The sequence below is a fragment of the Nuphar pumila genome, chromosome 9 (genome assembly GCF_984573655.1).
Source record: "Nuphar pumila chromosome 9, dmNupPumi1.hap1.1, whole genome shotgun sequence".
NCBI classification, from domain to species: domain Eukaryota; kingdom Viridiplantae; phylum Streptophyta; class Magnoliopsida; order Nymphaeales; family Nymphaeaceae; genus Nuphar; species Nuphar pumila.
The window spans coordinates 122,425,401-122,443,769 of record NC_143257.1 but is presented as its reverse complement, the minus strand read 5'-3'; the positions used below and the strand labels follow the sequence as shown (position 1 = coordinate 122,443,769).

The window sequence follows — 18,369 nt, the reverse complement described above, 5'->3', positions numbered from 1 at the left end:
GACCCAAATGGCACATAATGTAAAACCAAACCGACCTAAACCCAAACCTCATATATATATATATATATCCAAACCCGTTTCATACCTGAACTGACCCAAACCTGAACCGATTATATACCCAAACCCGTTTCCTACTTGAATTGATCTGAACCCGAACCCAAATCCATTGAGACCCAACCACCAATAGAACCGGCTCAAACCATGGGTTTCTTATTTTCAACTGGTTTCCTATTTTAGTTAGGTTTCCTTCATTTGGTTTCATATTTCAAACTAAAAATGTGAATTTTTGAGGAGTGAAATTTTAGTGCAGTATGGGCTGTTGATTTTTGAAGCCTTTAAAAAGCCTGTTTATATATCTCAATCACATGATTCAAATATCATTTTCTACTAAAGAAACCTTGTAGATCACATCGATAAGGTCTGATTTACAAAAAGAAAAAAGAAAAACCCTAAGAATATGAAGATAAGGTGATTTATACTCAAATTGATTTATTGAAAAAATATATTTTATCACAATTTTTTAGTGTGATATCGGCTGTTGATTTTTTATCTCTTTTAAGAAACGCATTTTGGGCATGAAAAATGCCTAATGTAATGCATGTTTTTTGCTCAGAAAATTATGATAAACGCATTTACCAGTTCAAATCACACAAAACATACTTGTGACTATGACTTCTGAAGGGTCCTAACTAGAGTGAAGAAACATAATGACATGGGGTCCCAACAAACACATTCCTCTTCACTGGCAAACCAACATAGACATTCATCCACACCTATAATTTGCAAACCATAGAAGGTTCATAAACATGATGTAAAGGAGGGCATGTTGCTTCCTTGCTGCAGAATGCAACAAACAAAAACACCAGCTAAACTCAGGGTAGCTAAAATGTATTCAGTTGGTTGTATAAAAAAGGAATTGGTGATGAAAACCATGTAAATTATGGTTTCACTTGAATGGCATGGTCCTATTTGAGCTTTTGTGCTCCACAAAATCACATTTCAACAATTGGAGATGTCTTTGTCCACAAGAACATATTCTACTTGCCTAGAAAAGAAGACTACAGGGGGGTACCCAAGCTCGAGTCCACAAAGTAAAGCAGGAGGCTCCCTGGGAGTTGAGGGGAATGCCAATGGAGTTTTATGTTGCCTCGTGAGTATGGCAGACTAAGACCAGCACGACGAGGTCTCCGATCCCAAACATAGTTTCTCAGTGTAATAAATGAAAAAAAAAAATCAGTTTAGAGCAGAGAAAAGTTACAATCCTACAAGTGTAGAATTCAACAGCCATTGATTTAGGAAATGAGTGTAGAAGAGTAGTCTGGCCACTTTATGTATAAAGAGGCTGTCCAACTTTTGGACTGGTGGTGCATGACTGTCTAACCATCCTTAGTGCTTTTGAAGTTTTTTTTTTTTGAGGGGAAACCTGGTTCAGGTGGTGGGGTCCGGAAGAGATTGATGCTCTGCTGTATGGTCCACCCCCAAACGGTTAAAAGCCCTTGGCCACCTTGGAGTTAATCTGCTATTATTTGAAAACAAACCATGTTTTATAGAGAAGTGGGATCACCAACTATGCATTAAATTCTTGTTTATCAAAACGTGCACATAATGATTCAATAGGTCCAATGATTCTTTCAAAACTAATCTTAAAAATAGTGTTCAAGACATATCTTTTGGGCGAACACTAGGAAGCTTGAGTCATTGAAATTGGTGGGCTTTTACTTGATAAATGACTTTCGTTTTGTGATTTACTCAGAGAAACCGCCCCAGGCGCAGAGACCTAGTCGCGCTGGCTCAGCCTGCAATACTACAGTCTCTGTCCATGTTGGTGTAAAACTCCGAGAGCTTACCCCTTGACCCCAGGGAGTCGCCAAGTTTTGGCTTGCGCAGGGGGTGACTGTTAAAATGTAAACTGTAATATATATATATATATATATATATTATTTAATATTATTATATTTTCTTTTATTATTTTCTTTTTCTATTTTTCTTTATTTTCTTTTTAGCATCTAGTTCAATAGAAACTAGATATTTGATCCAGTCAAGTTCCTGTTGGAACTTGACTGTACAAATAGTTGTTGGAATGTAGTCCAACAGCTATAATAAATGTTGTTGGACTATAGTCCAACAACTATAATAATAAATGTTGTTGGACTGTAGTCCAACAGCTATATTAAGAGACGTTGGACTTCCAACGTCTCTTTTGGAGAGCTCAAAATGAGCTCTCCTCTCTCTTCCACTTTTTTGTATATATAGGGGTGAACCCCTTCAATGTAAACTACTATGCTTCTTAAGCATTTTGTTCATGAATAAAGTATTATTTATTTTTCAAGTGTTCTTCCTTTTATACCCTTTCAAGGGTCATGCTTGTAGTGTCTCCAATAGACACTTGTTTGTGAGTTATTCATGCATTTGTCGAAGACCACCATTTCATTACATGGTATCAGAGCTACGAAATCCTTAGATCTTGAAGTGCTTCCGCCTCGATTTTCGTGCCACATTTACAAAAGGTGTTTCATCACCTTGTTCTTGGCTCAAGAAGATTTGTTTGAAGAAAGGCGAACTTGTGCTACAAAAAAAAATTGGTTTTGTATTCTCTCTTATTCCTTTGTATACTCTTTTTCTTTTCTTTTTATTTTTCTCTCTCTCTCCTCCTATTTATTCCTCTCTTACCCTTGTAAAAGATGGATGACAATGATAAGATCACCATCATTCCTATGAAGCTAAATGATACTAACTATGTAATGTGGGCTTCGATTATGAAGCACCACATTTGGGGAAAAGGTTTATGGGGTATATTGGATGGTTCCGATTTGGAACCTAAACTATCTCTTACCAAGAAAGAGGGTGATAAAGAGGTTCCTCTAACGGAAGAAGAGAAGAGTAAGGCGTTAGCCACTTATGAAAAGAAATGGAAAGAATGGAGGATAGGGCATGCAAAAATTATGTCATGGCTCATCAATAGCATAGACATTAAAAAATGCTCTAGTCTAACTAAGTTTGAGCATGCCGATAAGGCTTGGGAATACCTCAAAAACATGTATTCCCTTAAAGATATTGCACATGTATGCAATTTACAAGATAAAGTTTGGACAATGACTCAAAAAGATAAAACTATTCGAGAATATTATAATGAGTTGTCCGAACTTTGGGAAGAGTTGGCTCTTCTTGAGCCCAAATGGAATTGTGCCGAAGATATTGAGCTTCGCCAAAAGCAACTCGATATGGAACATTTCTATCAATTTGTGAATGGCCTAAGGCCGGAGTTTGAATCCACCAAATCGGCCCTTTTACATCATGGAAAAATTCCTTCTATTGTTGATACTATAGAAGAGCTCACTATGGAGGAAAATAGACTTAGAAAAAGTACTCCAAAAGTTGATGATGAATCCGTTTTAGTTGTATCTAGACCAGGGAATCATACTCGTACTTACAAGCCGCCTCATTTTGGAAGGCAAAACGACGACTTTGATAAAAGAAAAGTTATTTGTCATCATTGTCATAAACCGGGGCACTATAGACCTCAATGTCCAAAGTTAAAAAGAAGAGAAGAAAAAAGAGTTGCATTTGTTGAATCTGAGTCAAAAGATCAAGATGCACCTGTGTCTATGGCTCAACTGATGGAAATCCTTCAACCTTTTCTCAAAGGGGTATCCTCCTCAACCGAAGCCTCAACTGGAGCGGCAGTTGCATCTTTCTTCGGTCCAGGTAACTTTCCTTGGCTTTTAGATTCTGGTGCTTCTTTTCATATGACCCCAAATGTTAATAGTTTATCCGAATGTCTTAAAAATAACTCAAGTGTGTCAAAGGTTTTTACAGCCGATGGCACATCTCTTGAAGTAAAAGGAATAGGATGTTTTGAAAATCTTCAAAAATCCAAAAGATTTTTTTATCCCAGAAGTTAGATATATCCCTAAACTTAATTTGAATCTCTTATCTGTCTCGCAAATATCTGATTATGGATGTAATATCTTCTTCTCTTCTCATGGTTGTTGGGTACAGGATCGCCAGTCAGGGAAGCTGATTGGGGAAGGTCATAGAGAAGGAGGACTTTATTACATGGACTTTTTGGAATTACCCAAGAATGCATTTTGTTATAATATTCAGAAATTAGAATTGGATTTATGGCACAAAAGGCTTGGCCATCCTCATATGTCTAAAATTCAATATTTTTCAAGTTTGGAAAAATTTTGTAATTCTGAAAATTTTTCTTGTAAAGACTGCATTCTTGGCAAAATAAAAAGGTTATCATTTCTTAGTAGAACTTTTGTTTCCTCACGACCACTTGAGTTAATACATTCGGATGTTTGGGGCCCCACACCAGTTATTTCCAAAGGTGGTTATACATATTATGTCATTTTTATTGATGACTTTTCTAGACATACTTGGATTTATTTTCTTAAACATAAATCTGATGTCTTTGCTAACTTCTAAATATTTCATAAAATGGTTAAAAATAAGTTTCAAAATGATATTTCTGTTTTTCGCACTGATTCAGGGGGAGAATTTATGTCCAACGAATTCAAAGACTATCTCAATTTACATGGTATTACACATCAAAGATCATGTCCACACACTCCACAACAGAATGGCCTAGACTAACGCAAACATCGGTGCATTATGGAAACTACTAGGACATTGCTAATTGCAAATCAAGTTCCAAAAAGTTTTTGGGCTGAAGCGGTCCTAACTGCCACCTACCTCATTAATAGGATGCCATCTTCCTCATTAAAGAATACAACTCCAATAGAAAAACTTGGTAATTTAACTCCAGATTATTCTAGATTAAGAGTCTTTGGATGCAAATGTTTTGTTTTCACCAACAGAAATGACAAACTCTCTCCTCGTGCAATCCCATGTGCCTTTTTAGGATATGCTGATAATCAAAAAGGCTACAGGTGTTTTGATTTTCAAAATGACAAATTATATGTGTCAAGAAATGTATCTTTTTTGGAAAAAGAAAGCTTCTTTGAATTTGAAAAATCCAAGGATGTCACTGAATACTCGTTTTTAATTGATCCAACTTCAAAATCCAATGAATGTGATGTTGGATGTGACCTTGACAATGATCAAAGTCCTATTGTTGTTGAAAATGATGATAATGAAGAGCAAATCCATAGGGATGTTAGTCTACAATATTCAAGACGTAGAGAGCAAAATTTTCCATGTGCATTACAAAAATACTCTGAAGTCTCACCTAGAAGAACGTCTAGAATCTCTAAACCTCCAAAAAAATTTGTCTTATGAATCTTTTTCACCCACGTATAGGGCCGTCATTACATTAATACAATCATATGTTGAACCATCATCCTATTCTCAAGCCAAAAATCATATAGAATGGATAGAAGCCATGAAAATAGAATTGGATGCACTAGAAAAGGCCAATACTTGGACGATACAAGATATCCCTCCGGGTAAGAAGCCTATAGGTTGTAGGTGGGTATACAAAGTCAAAACCAAAAGTGATGGGACCCTAGAAAGATATAAGGCCCGTTTAGTAGCAAAAGGATATGCCCAAGAGTATGGCATCGATTATGAAGAAACATTTGCTCCTGTGGCCCGTATGACCACTGTTAGAACTTTAATAGCCTTTGCCTCCATTAGAACATGGCCTATCTTTCAATTAGATGTCAAAAATGCTTTCTTGAATGAGAATCTCATTGAAGAAGTATACATGGAAGCCCCACCTGGTATTAGTATCCCTAAGGGTAAAGCTCTTCATCTAGAAAAAGCTCTTTATGGTCTTAAACAGGCTCCAAAAGCCTGGTATGACCGATTTAGTCATGTTATGCTTGATATTGGTTTTCAACCTTGTTTAACTGACACTGCTTTGTTTGTTAAGAAATCTGATGCAGGCATCATTATTCTTCTTCTCTATGTGGACGATATGATCATCACCGGAGGTGACAAACAGGGAGTTGCAAATATCAAATCTCTTCTTAAAACTCACTTTGAAATGACTGACTTAGGTTTATTAAGATATTTTTTACGCATTGAAGTTGCTTATTCCCCTCGGAGGTATTTGATATCTCAATCTAAATTTATTCTTGATATCGTTTCCAGGTCTGGAATTACAGATGATAAGAAAGTAGACACTCCAGAAGTTGTCAATGTTAAAATGAAAATTGATGATGGAGAACTTCTTGATGATCCTACTCCTTATAGACAGCTTGTTGGAGCTCTTTCTTATCTTTCCATTATTAGGCCAAATATAACTCATGCGGTTCATACAGTCAGTCAGTTTCAGCATGCTCCCACCTCCGTGCACATGGGAGCAATTTTGCGTATTATTAGATACTTAAAATCCTCTCTTTCACGAGGACTCTTCTTGTCTGCTTCATCTTCATTAAATTTAATTGCATATACTGATGCTGACTGGGGAGGTGATCCCAATAATAGACACTCAACTACTGATTTTTGTGTGTTCTTAGGTGAAACCTTAATTTCGTGGAGGTGCAAGAAGCAGCAGAAAGTCTCTCTTTCCTCCACCGAAGCTGAATACAGAGCCATGGCAACCACCACTATGGAGGTTGTTTGGCTCAGACGATTGCTAGCAGATATGGGAGCTAAAGCAATGCAAGCTTCAAAGATGTGTTGTGACAACAAAAGTGTGATCTACATTGCAAGCAACCGGACATTCCATGAGCGCACTAAACACATTGAGATGGACTGTCACTATGTCAGAGAGGAATACTTACATGGAACCATTGATCTGCCATATGTTACATCAAAATATCAATTAGCAGACTTCTTCACCAAGCCTCTTGCTGCTCCCAGATTTCACTTCCTCTTAGACAAACTTTCGCTCATTGTACCGTAAGTTTGAGGGGGAGTGTTAAAATGTAAACTGTAATATATATATATATATATATATATATATATATATATATATATATATATATATATATATTATTTAATATTATTATATTTTCTTTTATTATTTTCTTTTTCTATTTTTCTTTATTTTCTTTTTAGCATCTAGTTCAATAGAAACTAGATATTTGATCCAGTCAAGTTCTTGTTGGAACTTGACTGTGCAAATAGCTGTTGGACTGTAGTCCAACAGCTATAATAAATGCTGTTGGACTATAGTCCAACAGCTATAATAATAAATGTTGTTGGACTGTAGTCCAACAGCTATATTAAGAGACGTTGGACTTCCAACGTCTCTTTTGGAGAGCTCAAAATGAGCTCTCCTCTCTCTTCCACTTTTTTGTATATATAGGGGTGAACCCCTTTAATGTAAACTACTATGCTTCTTAAGCATTTTGTTCATGAATAAAGTATTATTTATTTTTCAAGTGTTCTTCCTTTTATACCCTTTCAAGGGTCATGCTTGTAGTGTCTCCAATAGACACTTGTTTGTGAGTTATTCATGCATTTGTTGAAGACCACCATTTCATTACAGGTGACACCCATGGGATTTGAGCCTAGACTGCCTGGCTAACAGTCTAGGCCCCATCCCTCTAACCTTTCTTTTTTAATTTTATAACGAGGAGAAACCAGCATTATGGTTCACTCATCCCATTAAGGATCCAGAGGTGCTGCATTAACTGTGGACTTGTCTGGTAAGAGCAGATAGTGCGCGTCACCTTGTGTTGGGATGTTGCAAGTTAGAATCCCAATGGTACCGTTGTATAACTTGTAGGGGCATGCTTAACCCCAGCTTGCGTATAAAAGAAGAAAAAAAGAAGTGACCTTGCTTTTGTGTATTGTGGTGTAAAACTCTATACGAGCACTCCTCCCTTGTCCACTGAGGATAGTTTTCCATTGGATACGACCTTGTAGCACGAGATGCATACCCAAGAGCATCAAACTCATAATATCCTTCAACTTGAATGTCTTATGCTGACCCACCTAATCAGCTCTTGAAGAGTTTTATTCCAACAATGAGTAGGTTTTATAAAGTTTGAAAAATCAACGATCCAAATTCTTAGTAAATTGACCATGCCCAACACATTTATAAGGCCCAAACTGCATAAAAAGCATTGGAGAAGCTGAAAAACCTATTTAGCCGTTTAACACCAAATGGGTTTAGCACGAACCCATTACTCTCTCTCTCTCTCTCTCTCTCTCTCTCTCTCTCTATATATATATATATATATATATATATATATATATATATATATATATATATATATATATATATATATATATATATATATATATATATATAATGGGCTGACCCAGCCCGACCCAAAATTTTGTTGGGTTGGGTTGAAGCCCTATTCAGATCAGGTTGTCTCTCAAAAAACTAGGCCTAGGACCGACCCATTAGGGCCAAGCCATGGGCGGCCTGGCTCGTTGTCCAGCCCTATTGGCAGTGATGAAGAAGCATGTCACTTGAGAGTTTGATATTCTGATGCAACCTCGGAAGCCTGGGATCGAAGAAAACCACGTTGCCCTATTCTTACCGTAGAAAATCAAAGGATAGCAAGAAAACAACAGAAAATAGAAAGTAAATTAACTCAGAAATACAAAAAAAAAAAGTAATCAAATTGTCAATCAGAGCATTTATAGGAAACAAAAGAAAGCCCAATTATAATCTAGATCCGAGATGGATTCATTATATTAGAAATGTCCAAATTTAAATAAAAACCTAAACTAAAACAAGATCCCAATAGATCCCTTGGGCCCGGATTGCATGTTGCTCCACTATTGCATCACATTGTCGGACCTTCGATGCTCCAATTTGAAGTGGCGTGGGAAATGACAATGTGACATAGTGACAAATCTCGCAAGAAATTACCCAAAAGTTAAAACGGTAATTTCTCGTAAGTTTTTCGTAAAAAAACATAACGCGATATTTATCGTGAAAAAAAACCATGTGATTTTTATTTTTTAATATTTGTATTTACATTTTCTTTTATAAAAATATTTTTATATTTTTATATTTTAAATTTATTTTTTATTGCCAAGACTTTGCTGAAAAAGTATAACATTTTCAAAAAATCTTCAATTTCTCGTTAGTTTTTGGCTTCCTATATCTTGCTGGTCGTTCTAAACTTTTGTCACTATGCAATGTGGTGCAGGCCCCATGCCAAGATCCAAAGTCTGTCAAATGCTAGATCTTAGATCCGAGTCTACCTCAAATCTAAGATCCTTTCTTTTGTGAGGCAAAGGGAGAAGGGGGAGGATCTGAGATCTGATTTGGGGTGCTCTGACCTTACATCCTTGAATCTTGGATCGGAGCAAATCCTTTTAAATCTTGAGATTCGAGGTTACTAAAGCACCATGAGTGGCTTAACTAGTCAATCAGGTTGATACTTTCAATTAATTTAATTAATACAGTAGCTGTCAGTAAACTAACAGGACCTGTAAATTCAATTTAAATAACCAGTCATATAGCTTGCATGCACTGTGATCATGCAAAGATTAACATATTATTAAATTTCTAGTCCTCTTGGTTGTCATTTAAGTAAAATAAAGAACAAACCAATTGACCATTTTCCTACATTAATCTAATGCAAATTTATTGAACAAAACCAATTTGGACCTGAAACCCGACCCATGACAGAGGCGGTTCCAGGTTAATACCAATCAACCCATATCCACGTCTAAGTCTGAGTAAGACATCATATTCCACTTGTGCAAATAATTGAACCCATTGGACCCGCCTGGGCGGGTCCATATCCTGATTTATTGGCCAGAATGGGTCGGACGGGCTGTTCGGGTCATGCCCGGTTGGCCTAGTCAATGGGAAGTCCACTAAAAAAGGGTCAGCAATGCTGGGTCTACGTTGGCGCATTCTTCGCTGAAGGTCACGTGTTCGAATCTCACTGCCGAAAAGAGACGTCTCTATTTTTTAGTCTCAGGAAAGGTATCATCGTTGATGCTTTTTTTTATTATTTATTTGATCACATCATGCACATTATATATATATATATATATATATATATATTCGGTTTAGTGTTTTCTGGATTAATTATATATATTTATTATGCTTATATAATTATATTTGGAGTAGTTTATGGATATGTAAAAGTTTATCCAGAACAGTCAAAATTTACAAAATCTTCATCATGGATCCTAACCGTTTGCAACCCCACTTATAATGAAATGCATCCCTTAGAATAAGGCTGCAATGTGAGTTGAGTTGAGGCTGAAAAAGCTCGCCGATCTTGAACATCTTTGTACAGACTCGACTCGAGTCAAGCTCAAGTTGAGTCGATTTCATTAAAAAAAAGATACTGAAAAGAAACGGTAGAGGGGGTGGGATTCAAACCCACCACTTCATTCATGCAAAGACGACGTCTTTACCCATTTGGGTGAGACTAGGGGTGTCAACGGGTCGGGTTTACCCTGACCTGACTCGTACCAAACCCTATAGGGTCCGGGTATGGTGATAAATAAGAAGACCCGATTAAGACTTTGATTTGGATTCGAAGGTTCGATTACTACATGGAGCTGGGTATAGTTTGTGAAATTTTATACCAGGGTCCAACTGGCAATTAAGACCCACAATTTTTCAATGTAAAAATGATAAAAATATTATTTTATCGGGTATGGCTCGGGTCTGGTTCATATAGTTTTTATCGGGTCTAGGTATGGTTTCTCTTATGGTGAGTCCGATTAGACCTGAGTCCGGACTTGATACCATACCCAAAAATCGAAGCCAAGTCTGGTTTCACTTGTGTCCGAACCAAACCCGAACCGTTAACACCCTTAGTTAATACCCTTATTTTTGCTTTTTACTCTAATGTATTTTTTTGACCCATTTTTCCTTAAGACCCTCCACACATCGATTACTGAAACTCACCATCATGAGTGGGCACGTGAGGCATCGACACGGTGGCCAATGGAAACGCGTTGTTTGTCTCACACGTCTCGTGTTCAACACACGTGCTCAACTTGTCTTCTCGGAATCCTCTAATCTTTCCTATTCATAAACCCCACGCCTTCGCTTTCTCTTTCTTCCATACTTTTCAGGCAACATTTGCACCGTCCATTAAAAAAAAGATGGACGGTGGATCGTTGTTGTTGGTTGGAGGCCATAGCAGGTTGGGTGGCCCCACTGGGGTTAGGCAGACCCTTAGCAGTCAACTATACCATTGAGTTTTGAACATGCAACGTCTCAACACAAGGAGACCTGCACTAGCTGCTCTTACCAGACAAGCGGAGCCCCCGTTGGTAAACATGCATCTAGAGATGCAAGTGGGTTGGATCCAAGATGAAAGTTTTGCGATTTTTTTACTGTTCTGAATTCAATTTAGAACAGAATCCTCCTTTATTTAGCTGTTTCGGATCCAATCCGTTTGCATCAATGATGTCAAAATTCGTATCGGCTAATGATTCATGTGAATCGGTCGATACTGATTCTCAAATGAATCGTTCTGAATCGGCCGAAAATAATTAAAAAAATATTCCCTGTCAATCAGAATGTGACACATGTTAAAACCATTAAAATAATATAAAATTTTAATTTTAAGTATTTTTATATTTATTAAAAGTGCTGATTTTCTGCCGACGATACGAATCGGCCCATTCTCACCGATACTTACAACATTGGTTTGCATCCCTACTTGCAAGTTGCAACCTTATTGGTACCAGCCATCTTAAAGATGGACGGTGCAGAAATGAGAATGGCTATCTTAGTTATGATGGGTGGCCCCACATTTAAGCCCATGTTTTGTTAGTGAACTCCAAGCATCTTGCTGAGCCCCCACAAATGTCATTGTAGGCTGCAGTTAGTGGGCTTTGATGTGATTTTAGGGGGCGTTTGAGCTCGGGACACACTTGTCTGTCAGGACGAGTACATCCAGATCCACTTCTCCTTGCAAGCGGAGGACGCGAGGTGTTCGAACCAATGTTATCAGTATCGGTTCGTATCCGCATAATTTCGATACGATTCCGGGGCCGATTCAGCTAATTTTTAATAAATGTAAAAAATACAGATTTTTTAATCTTATTTTTAATAGTTTTAACACATGTCACATTATGATTGACATGTAATAGTTTATTATTATTTTTTAGCTGATACAGAACGATTCAGCTGAGTATCGGTATCGGCCCGTTACAGCTGATTGGGCAGCTCATCGATTCAGGGTCGATACCGATACTGACAACTGATTCGAACAATCAAACACCTACTTAAGAACTACTTATATCTGAGGATGGTTCCCGCAAAATCATAACTAGCTGTGAAGCATATGAAGAGGGTTCAATCATGATACCAACCGCGTGGTTGGTAGGAGATGTCAGTGTACGTCTCCTTGTGGTGGTAAGTTGCAGGTTCAAAACCCAGTGGGAGTCTGCCTAACCCCAGCTTGCCTTTGAAAAAACAGAAAAGAAAAATGGTTCAATCATGATACAGTTTACCATATGGAGTGGGTCATTTGCCTTTAGACTGTTTGATGCAAGTGGAATTCTATGTTTAGGTCAAAAGCTGGGTTGCCTTTCAGACCATAAACTTGGGTCTCCTTCATTTGATCAAAGTCATACTACCACTAATAAATTTGAAAACGTGGCACCATTTTCTCCCCAAGAAGCTGGTCCATTTTGCTTGTCATAGTGCTCAACAACATGACAAATGCTTATGGTTATCCAGAATACCATAATTGGTAAACCCCAACAAAGTGCACATAAACTACAAAGCGGTCATCCCTTAACAAGGCCCATAACCTACATTATTGGCACAAAGGGGGATAATAAATGGGACATGAGTATTGAAGTGATAAAAGTTTAAAACAGAAAGAAATTGCAATTTTCTCATTTTTCTCGTGCTTTCATCAGCAAAATACTGAAATATAAGTTAATTAAAAATAAGAAATTATAAACAAAGTACATTGAATATAAAGACTGCCTTTGTTTTGGTTAAATAGCCGATATAATGGCAAATATCAATATTTTGATATAAATGTAAACGTTGCGATATCTTGGCTGTTTAAAACCACGACCAGAAAATTTCTTTTTTCTGCAATATTTTGAAAATATCGCTGATATTTTGTTACTATGGGATTGTGGGCACAACTCTTTGCTTTTTCTATATGACAGAATGCTCGAAACGGATCCACTCCCATCTTTGGGTCCTACACTGCACGCCCTCTTGAGTCAAAATCAATCAATAACACTTCATTGATCTTCTTCACATCCTTCTTTGTGCCTATATAACACCAAAATAGAAGAGATACACAAACCCACATAGATAGAGAGAGAGAGAGAGAGAGAGAGAGAGAGAGAGAGAGAGAGAGAGGATGGTTGCAGCGATGGCAAGCTCGGCCATGGGCAAGGCTAAGCTGGCCATAGTGGTGATCAAGGGGAGATGGTTCATGGTCTTTGCTTCTTTCCTTATCATGTCCGCAGCAGGTGCTACCTACATCTTTGGTATCTACTCACCAAGCATCAAGTCATCTCTTGGCTATAACCAACAATCACTCAACACTCTGAGCTTCTTCAAGGACCTCGGCTCGAACGTCGGCGTGCTCTCCGGCCTTATCAATGAGGTCACTCCCCCGTGGGTTGTCCTCGCCATGGGAGCTGCCATGAACCTTGTTGGCTACCTCATGATATGGCTTGCAGTCACCAAGCGCATCTCTCAGCCCAAGTTGTGGCAGATGTGCCTTTACATATGCATCGGTGCGAACTCACAGTCGTTCGCAAACACGGGATCACTCATCACCTGCGTCAAGAACTTCCCGGAGAGCCGGGGCGTAGTGCTTGGCTTGCTCAAGGGCTTTGTGGGGTTGAGTGGAGCTATCTTCACCCAGCTCTATTATGCCATCTATGGCCACAATCCAGAGGGTCTCATTCTTCTTATTGCGTGGCTCCCTGCTGTTGTCTCAATGGTGTTCCTCCCAACTATTAGGATTATGAAGGTAATAATCATTTCTGCAATATGTCCCCATCAATTATTTATAAAGTTAAGCGTAAGCGTGCTTGGATGAGAGTACTGTTAATGTTTCTTTTTCCTAAAAAGATCATTAATTTATGAGTATATACTTGGTTCCCCTTTATGAGTCCTGTTTCTCCATTCCTTCCTGTCTAAGGCTACAACACTAGTCACATAGCAAATCAAATGACGTCTAAGGCTACGACAGTACTAATCACATAGGAAATCAAATGACTTCAAGAATTAAGCCTGCTTGGATGAAAGTAGTCTCAATCAATCATACCCGGCAACCTAACACCATTTTTTACAGGTGGAACGCGAAAAAAATGAGTTGAAGATCTTCTACTCATTCCTCTACATCGCGCTTGCACTCGCAGGCTACCTCATGGTAGTCATCATCGTCCAGCGAAGGGTTGGCTTCACGGCTCCTGCTTACAAATGTGCTGCTGCTGTTGTTCTCTTGTTGCTCTTCCTCCCCTTGGCTGTTGTCATTAACCAAGAGATCTCCAAAATCAAGCAATCCCCAATCCCCTCTTACACAACAAACGAATTCAAAGAACCAGAAAAGCAACAAGAAGTGCAGCAACAGGTACCAGCAGTAGCTCCACTAACAGCAGCATCTGATAGTCCAACAACTTCAAATGGTGCAGTTGCTTGCATCAAAAACATGTTCAAGTCCCCTGATAGAGGGGAAGACTACACCATACTGCAAGCACTAGTGAGCATTGACATGCTAATCCTATTCTCAGCAACCATATGTGGTGTAGGGGGTACCTTAACAGCCATAGACAACATGGGCCAGATTGGCGAGTCGCTCGGATATCCGTCCCAGAGTATTGGTACGTTCGTCTCGTTGATAAGCATTTGGAACTTCCTTGGCCGGGTCATAGCCGGATTCACGTCGGAAATATTCCTAACAAAGTACAAGGTACCACGCCCCCTAATGCTAAGTGGTGTCCTACTACTCTCTTGTTTAGGCCACCTTCTCATTGCCTTTGCAGTTCCAGGGTCCCTCTATGTTGCCTCCATAATAATTGGCCTATGTTTTGGGGCTCAATGGCCTCTGTTATTTGCCATAATCTCTGAAATCTTTGGGCTGAAATACTACTCTACCTTATACAATTTTGGGGCAGCGGCCTCACCAGTAGGGTCCTACATTTTGAATGTCAGGGTTGCAGGGCACCTCTATGACAAAGAGGCCCTAAAGCAAAGGGCAGCAACTGGGTTGTCCAAGACTGGGGAGTTGACATGTATTGGGGTGCAATGCTATAGGCTATCCTTTATTATCATCACAGCAGCAACCTTCTTAGGGTTCTTGATCTCTTTGATTTTGGTGACGAGGACTAGGAAGTTCTATAGAGGAGACATTTATGCTAGGTTCAGAGTGACCAATAATCCCGAGATGGTGGGTCCCACTCACAGTGAGGTTGGGGAGAAACAAGGTGGTTCTGTACCTGCTGCAGGTGAAGATCAGAAGGTCAAAACGAACTCTCATGAGGGGTAGCCTTGAAAATTAGTGCTGCATATTTTTTTATTAGTTTTTACAAATTATGATATAGTTTATTACTCAAGAAAAGAGAAAAGAAACACTTAAAATGTATAGTTTAATTGTGGTGCTGAAGAGCCAATGAATAATTATTATATGCCTTTGGTGTCTTGGAAATGACATGGACCAAGTTGCATAGAGTAGCATCTTGTCTCATCTAGTCTTGAACATCACGGTGGATGTTCTTCTGTTACAAGACCCAGATTACTTATGATTTAGAATGGTGAGTACTTATTTCCCTTTTGTGGGACCGGACAGCCCTAAATGGTGGACCTCACTGGGGAAGGCTTATCTGATACTGTAGATATATGGAATTAGTTGCTTCAGTCACATGATAATATGCAATAATGAGTTATTGGAAAAGTTTATCTGGCACTGCTGATATATACGTATTCAGTTGCTTCAATCATATGATAGTCTTAAAAAAATCATAAGAGTTATATTGTTTAATGTTTGCTCAGGTTTATGACGTGCAAGTGACTTTTTTATGGTCCAAAATATCAACAGCCCACAATGCCCAAAATTTTCGCTGCTCGATATATTGTGTTTAAACTTTGAAAAAAAAAACAAAGGCACATTCCAAACGGATCATACTGAACAAATCAGTGAGGTTGGATTGGGTTGATATTGCTTGATCTCAATGACGCGGCCAGAAATTCAAGTTAAGGTGGGCATGTGTACATATACAGAGAGAGAGAGGGTTAATCTAATATTAAACTACTTATATTTAACAATAGATGGGAGAGAGAGAGGGTGAGAGGGGGGTCCAAGAGGAACAACATTCAAGTCAGTGTGGACACTGTCCACCCTGATCCTAACCGCCTTTATTGGTTCCACCTTTGCGAGTATGTGGCTCTGCCACGGCTTGCTCCTGTAATTTCCAACCCTGGATGGTCAGGTTGGCCAGATATTACTGAGTTATTTAGGATGCCAAGCCAACTTTATATATATATATATATATATATATATAGAGAGAGAGAGAGAGAGAGAGAGAGAGAGAGATCTATGCTAAATCCATTTGGTGTTAAACCACGTGTTAAATGGGTTTTTAAAGCTTTTTCATTTTATTTTTAAATTCTGACCGTATAGATGTGATCTATGTACTGATTTTATAGGGATCAGCTCTTGAAGCATTTGATTCCAACACATGGATGGGTTTTTATAAAGTCCTAAAAAATCAACAATTCAAAATCTTTAAAATTTTTTGAGGCTCCAAACATCATTTTTTTCATTTAAAACACATGATCCAGTGCGGTTTCTTAGTAAATCGAGCATGCCCAACACATTTATAGGGCCGAAACCACCTAAAAAGCACCAAAGAAACTGAAAACCCATTTAGCATGCGGTTTAGCACCTACCCATTTTCACATATATATATATATATATATATATATATATATATATATATATATATATATATATATATATATATATATATATATGAAAACGTTTCATCGTATGCCACAGGATGCTACGTACAATCAAATCACACAACCTCTAAGCCGATAGGAAATCGGCCTTAGTGAAGATACAAGCTTCTCATTACACTTAAAAATAGACTGTAGCCAATGCGGATTTTCGTGACCCCTTTTTAAGAGCTGCCTTGTGATAAAGATCAGCAAGAAGATGCTGTAAAATATAAGAAGCCAGAGCTGCCTTCCCGTCAAAGATGCGAGAATTCCTCTCACACCATGCACGCCCGTTATCAACCAACATCTTCATACGTCGAAGAACACCTTTTGCTTTCTCTTACTTAGGGATGGCAGTGGACCAGGGGAAAGCGGGGCGCCCTCGCCCCGTTTGAACAGAGGATGAAGGGCATGAAACGGGGATGGAGGCGGGGACGAAGGTTAAAATCCATCCCCGTCCGGGAGTGGAGGCGGGTAAACTTTTCCCCGCCCCACCCCATCCCCGCCACGATCCCCGCCCCGACCACTTTTCCCCGCAATATCCCCGCCCCACCCAGCCTCAGCCTCGTTTGAACCGGGGATGGAGGACATGAAACGGGGATGAAGGTGGGGGTGGAGGATAAAATCCATCTCCGCCGGGAATGGAGGCGGGGGTGGAGGATAAAATCTTGAGGCGGGGCAGGGGTGGAGACCTTGTCCCCCACCCCGCCCCGCCCCGCCCCACTGCCATCCCTACTCTTACTGGAATGGGACCAACTAGTAAAGTTTTCGCCCACGCGTGATCATCAACACATCTGGTGGGGAGAAGAGCCATGATGACAGAAAAATATGTTGAACAAATTCACAACTCCAAAACAGATGAACCCCATTTTTCCTCGCACCTACTGCACATAACACAAATGTTCACGCAGCCCCCTCTAAGCATATTGTTGTTAAATAGGGTAATTTATAATTGGATCTGGACCTTGTTTTGGGTCCAGAATCTAAATCAACAGGGTCATGCAAGTCGGCGGTTCATATGGCAAAAATAGAGAAGTCGGCAAATGGGGCTTATCATATTGCTTATCCTTATTCTCAAATTGGATGAGAGCTGTTTGATTCCCAACAGGGGTCTCTTGGGATATTGTGCCCCGTACCAAAATAGCATGACTATCTCCTCAAACATTGTTCTTAAGTGTATGCACTTGATTCCCTTCCTCACATCACCTTCTCTTTTTTTCTATTGGCTGTACTAAGTTCCGTTGTGCTTATCGGGTTTGGCACCGAGTGCGATCTATACTGAAAATGTTAATCTTGGTCTACTGCGCAGGAAGGGGACCGGGACCATTGACTTGCATTTAGGGGTGTCAGCAGGCCTGGTTTACCCGGATCTGAACCAAACCCTATAGGGTCCAGGTATGGTGATAAATAAGAAGACCTGGGTCCAGACCCGAAGGTTTGATTAATACATGGACACGGGTATAGTTTGTAAAATTTTATACCAGACCCAGTCCCGACCCAAGTTCCTATTAAGACCTGCAAATTTTCAATGTAAAAACAATAAAAAATATGACTTTACCAGGTATGGTCCGAGTTTGGTTCATGTAATT

The 18,369-nt window shown here is 39.1% G+C and overlaps 1 protein-coding gene across 1 annotated transcript; it reads left to right on the top strand.

The window, feature by feature from the left end:
* The first annotated feature begins 13,202 nt into the window (after positions 1 to 13,202).
* LOC149829190 (protein NUCLEAR FUSION DEFECTIVE 4-like) lies at positions 13,203 to 15,329 on the top strand. Its single transcript, XM_090017219.1, has 2 exons — positions 13,203 to 13,811; positions 14,136 to 15,329. The coding sequence occupies exons 1-2, from the start codon at positions 13,203 to 13,205 to the stop codon at positions 15,327 to 15,329; spliced, it is 1,803 nt and encodes a 600-aa protein (XP_089873345.1).
* The last annotated feature ends 3,040 nt before the right edge of the window (positions 15,330 to 18,369 follow it).

Bases quoted from the DNA above. Each gene is read 5' to 3' on its own strand.
- LOC149829190 (XM_090017219.1), top strand. From the start codon at position 13,203: ATGGCAAGCTCGGCCATGGGCAAGGCTAAGCTGGCCATAGTGGTGATC. The intron at 13,812-14,135 runs GTAATAATCATT...CATTTTTTACAG, and splicing joins CAACTATTAGGATTATGAAG to GTGGAACGCGAAAAAAATGA.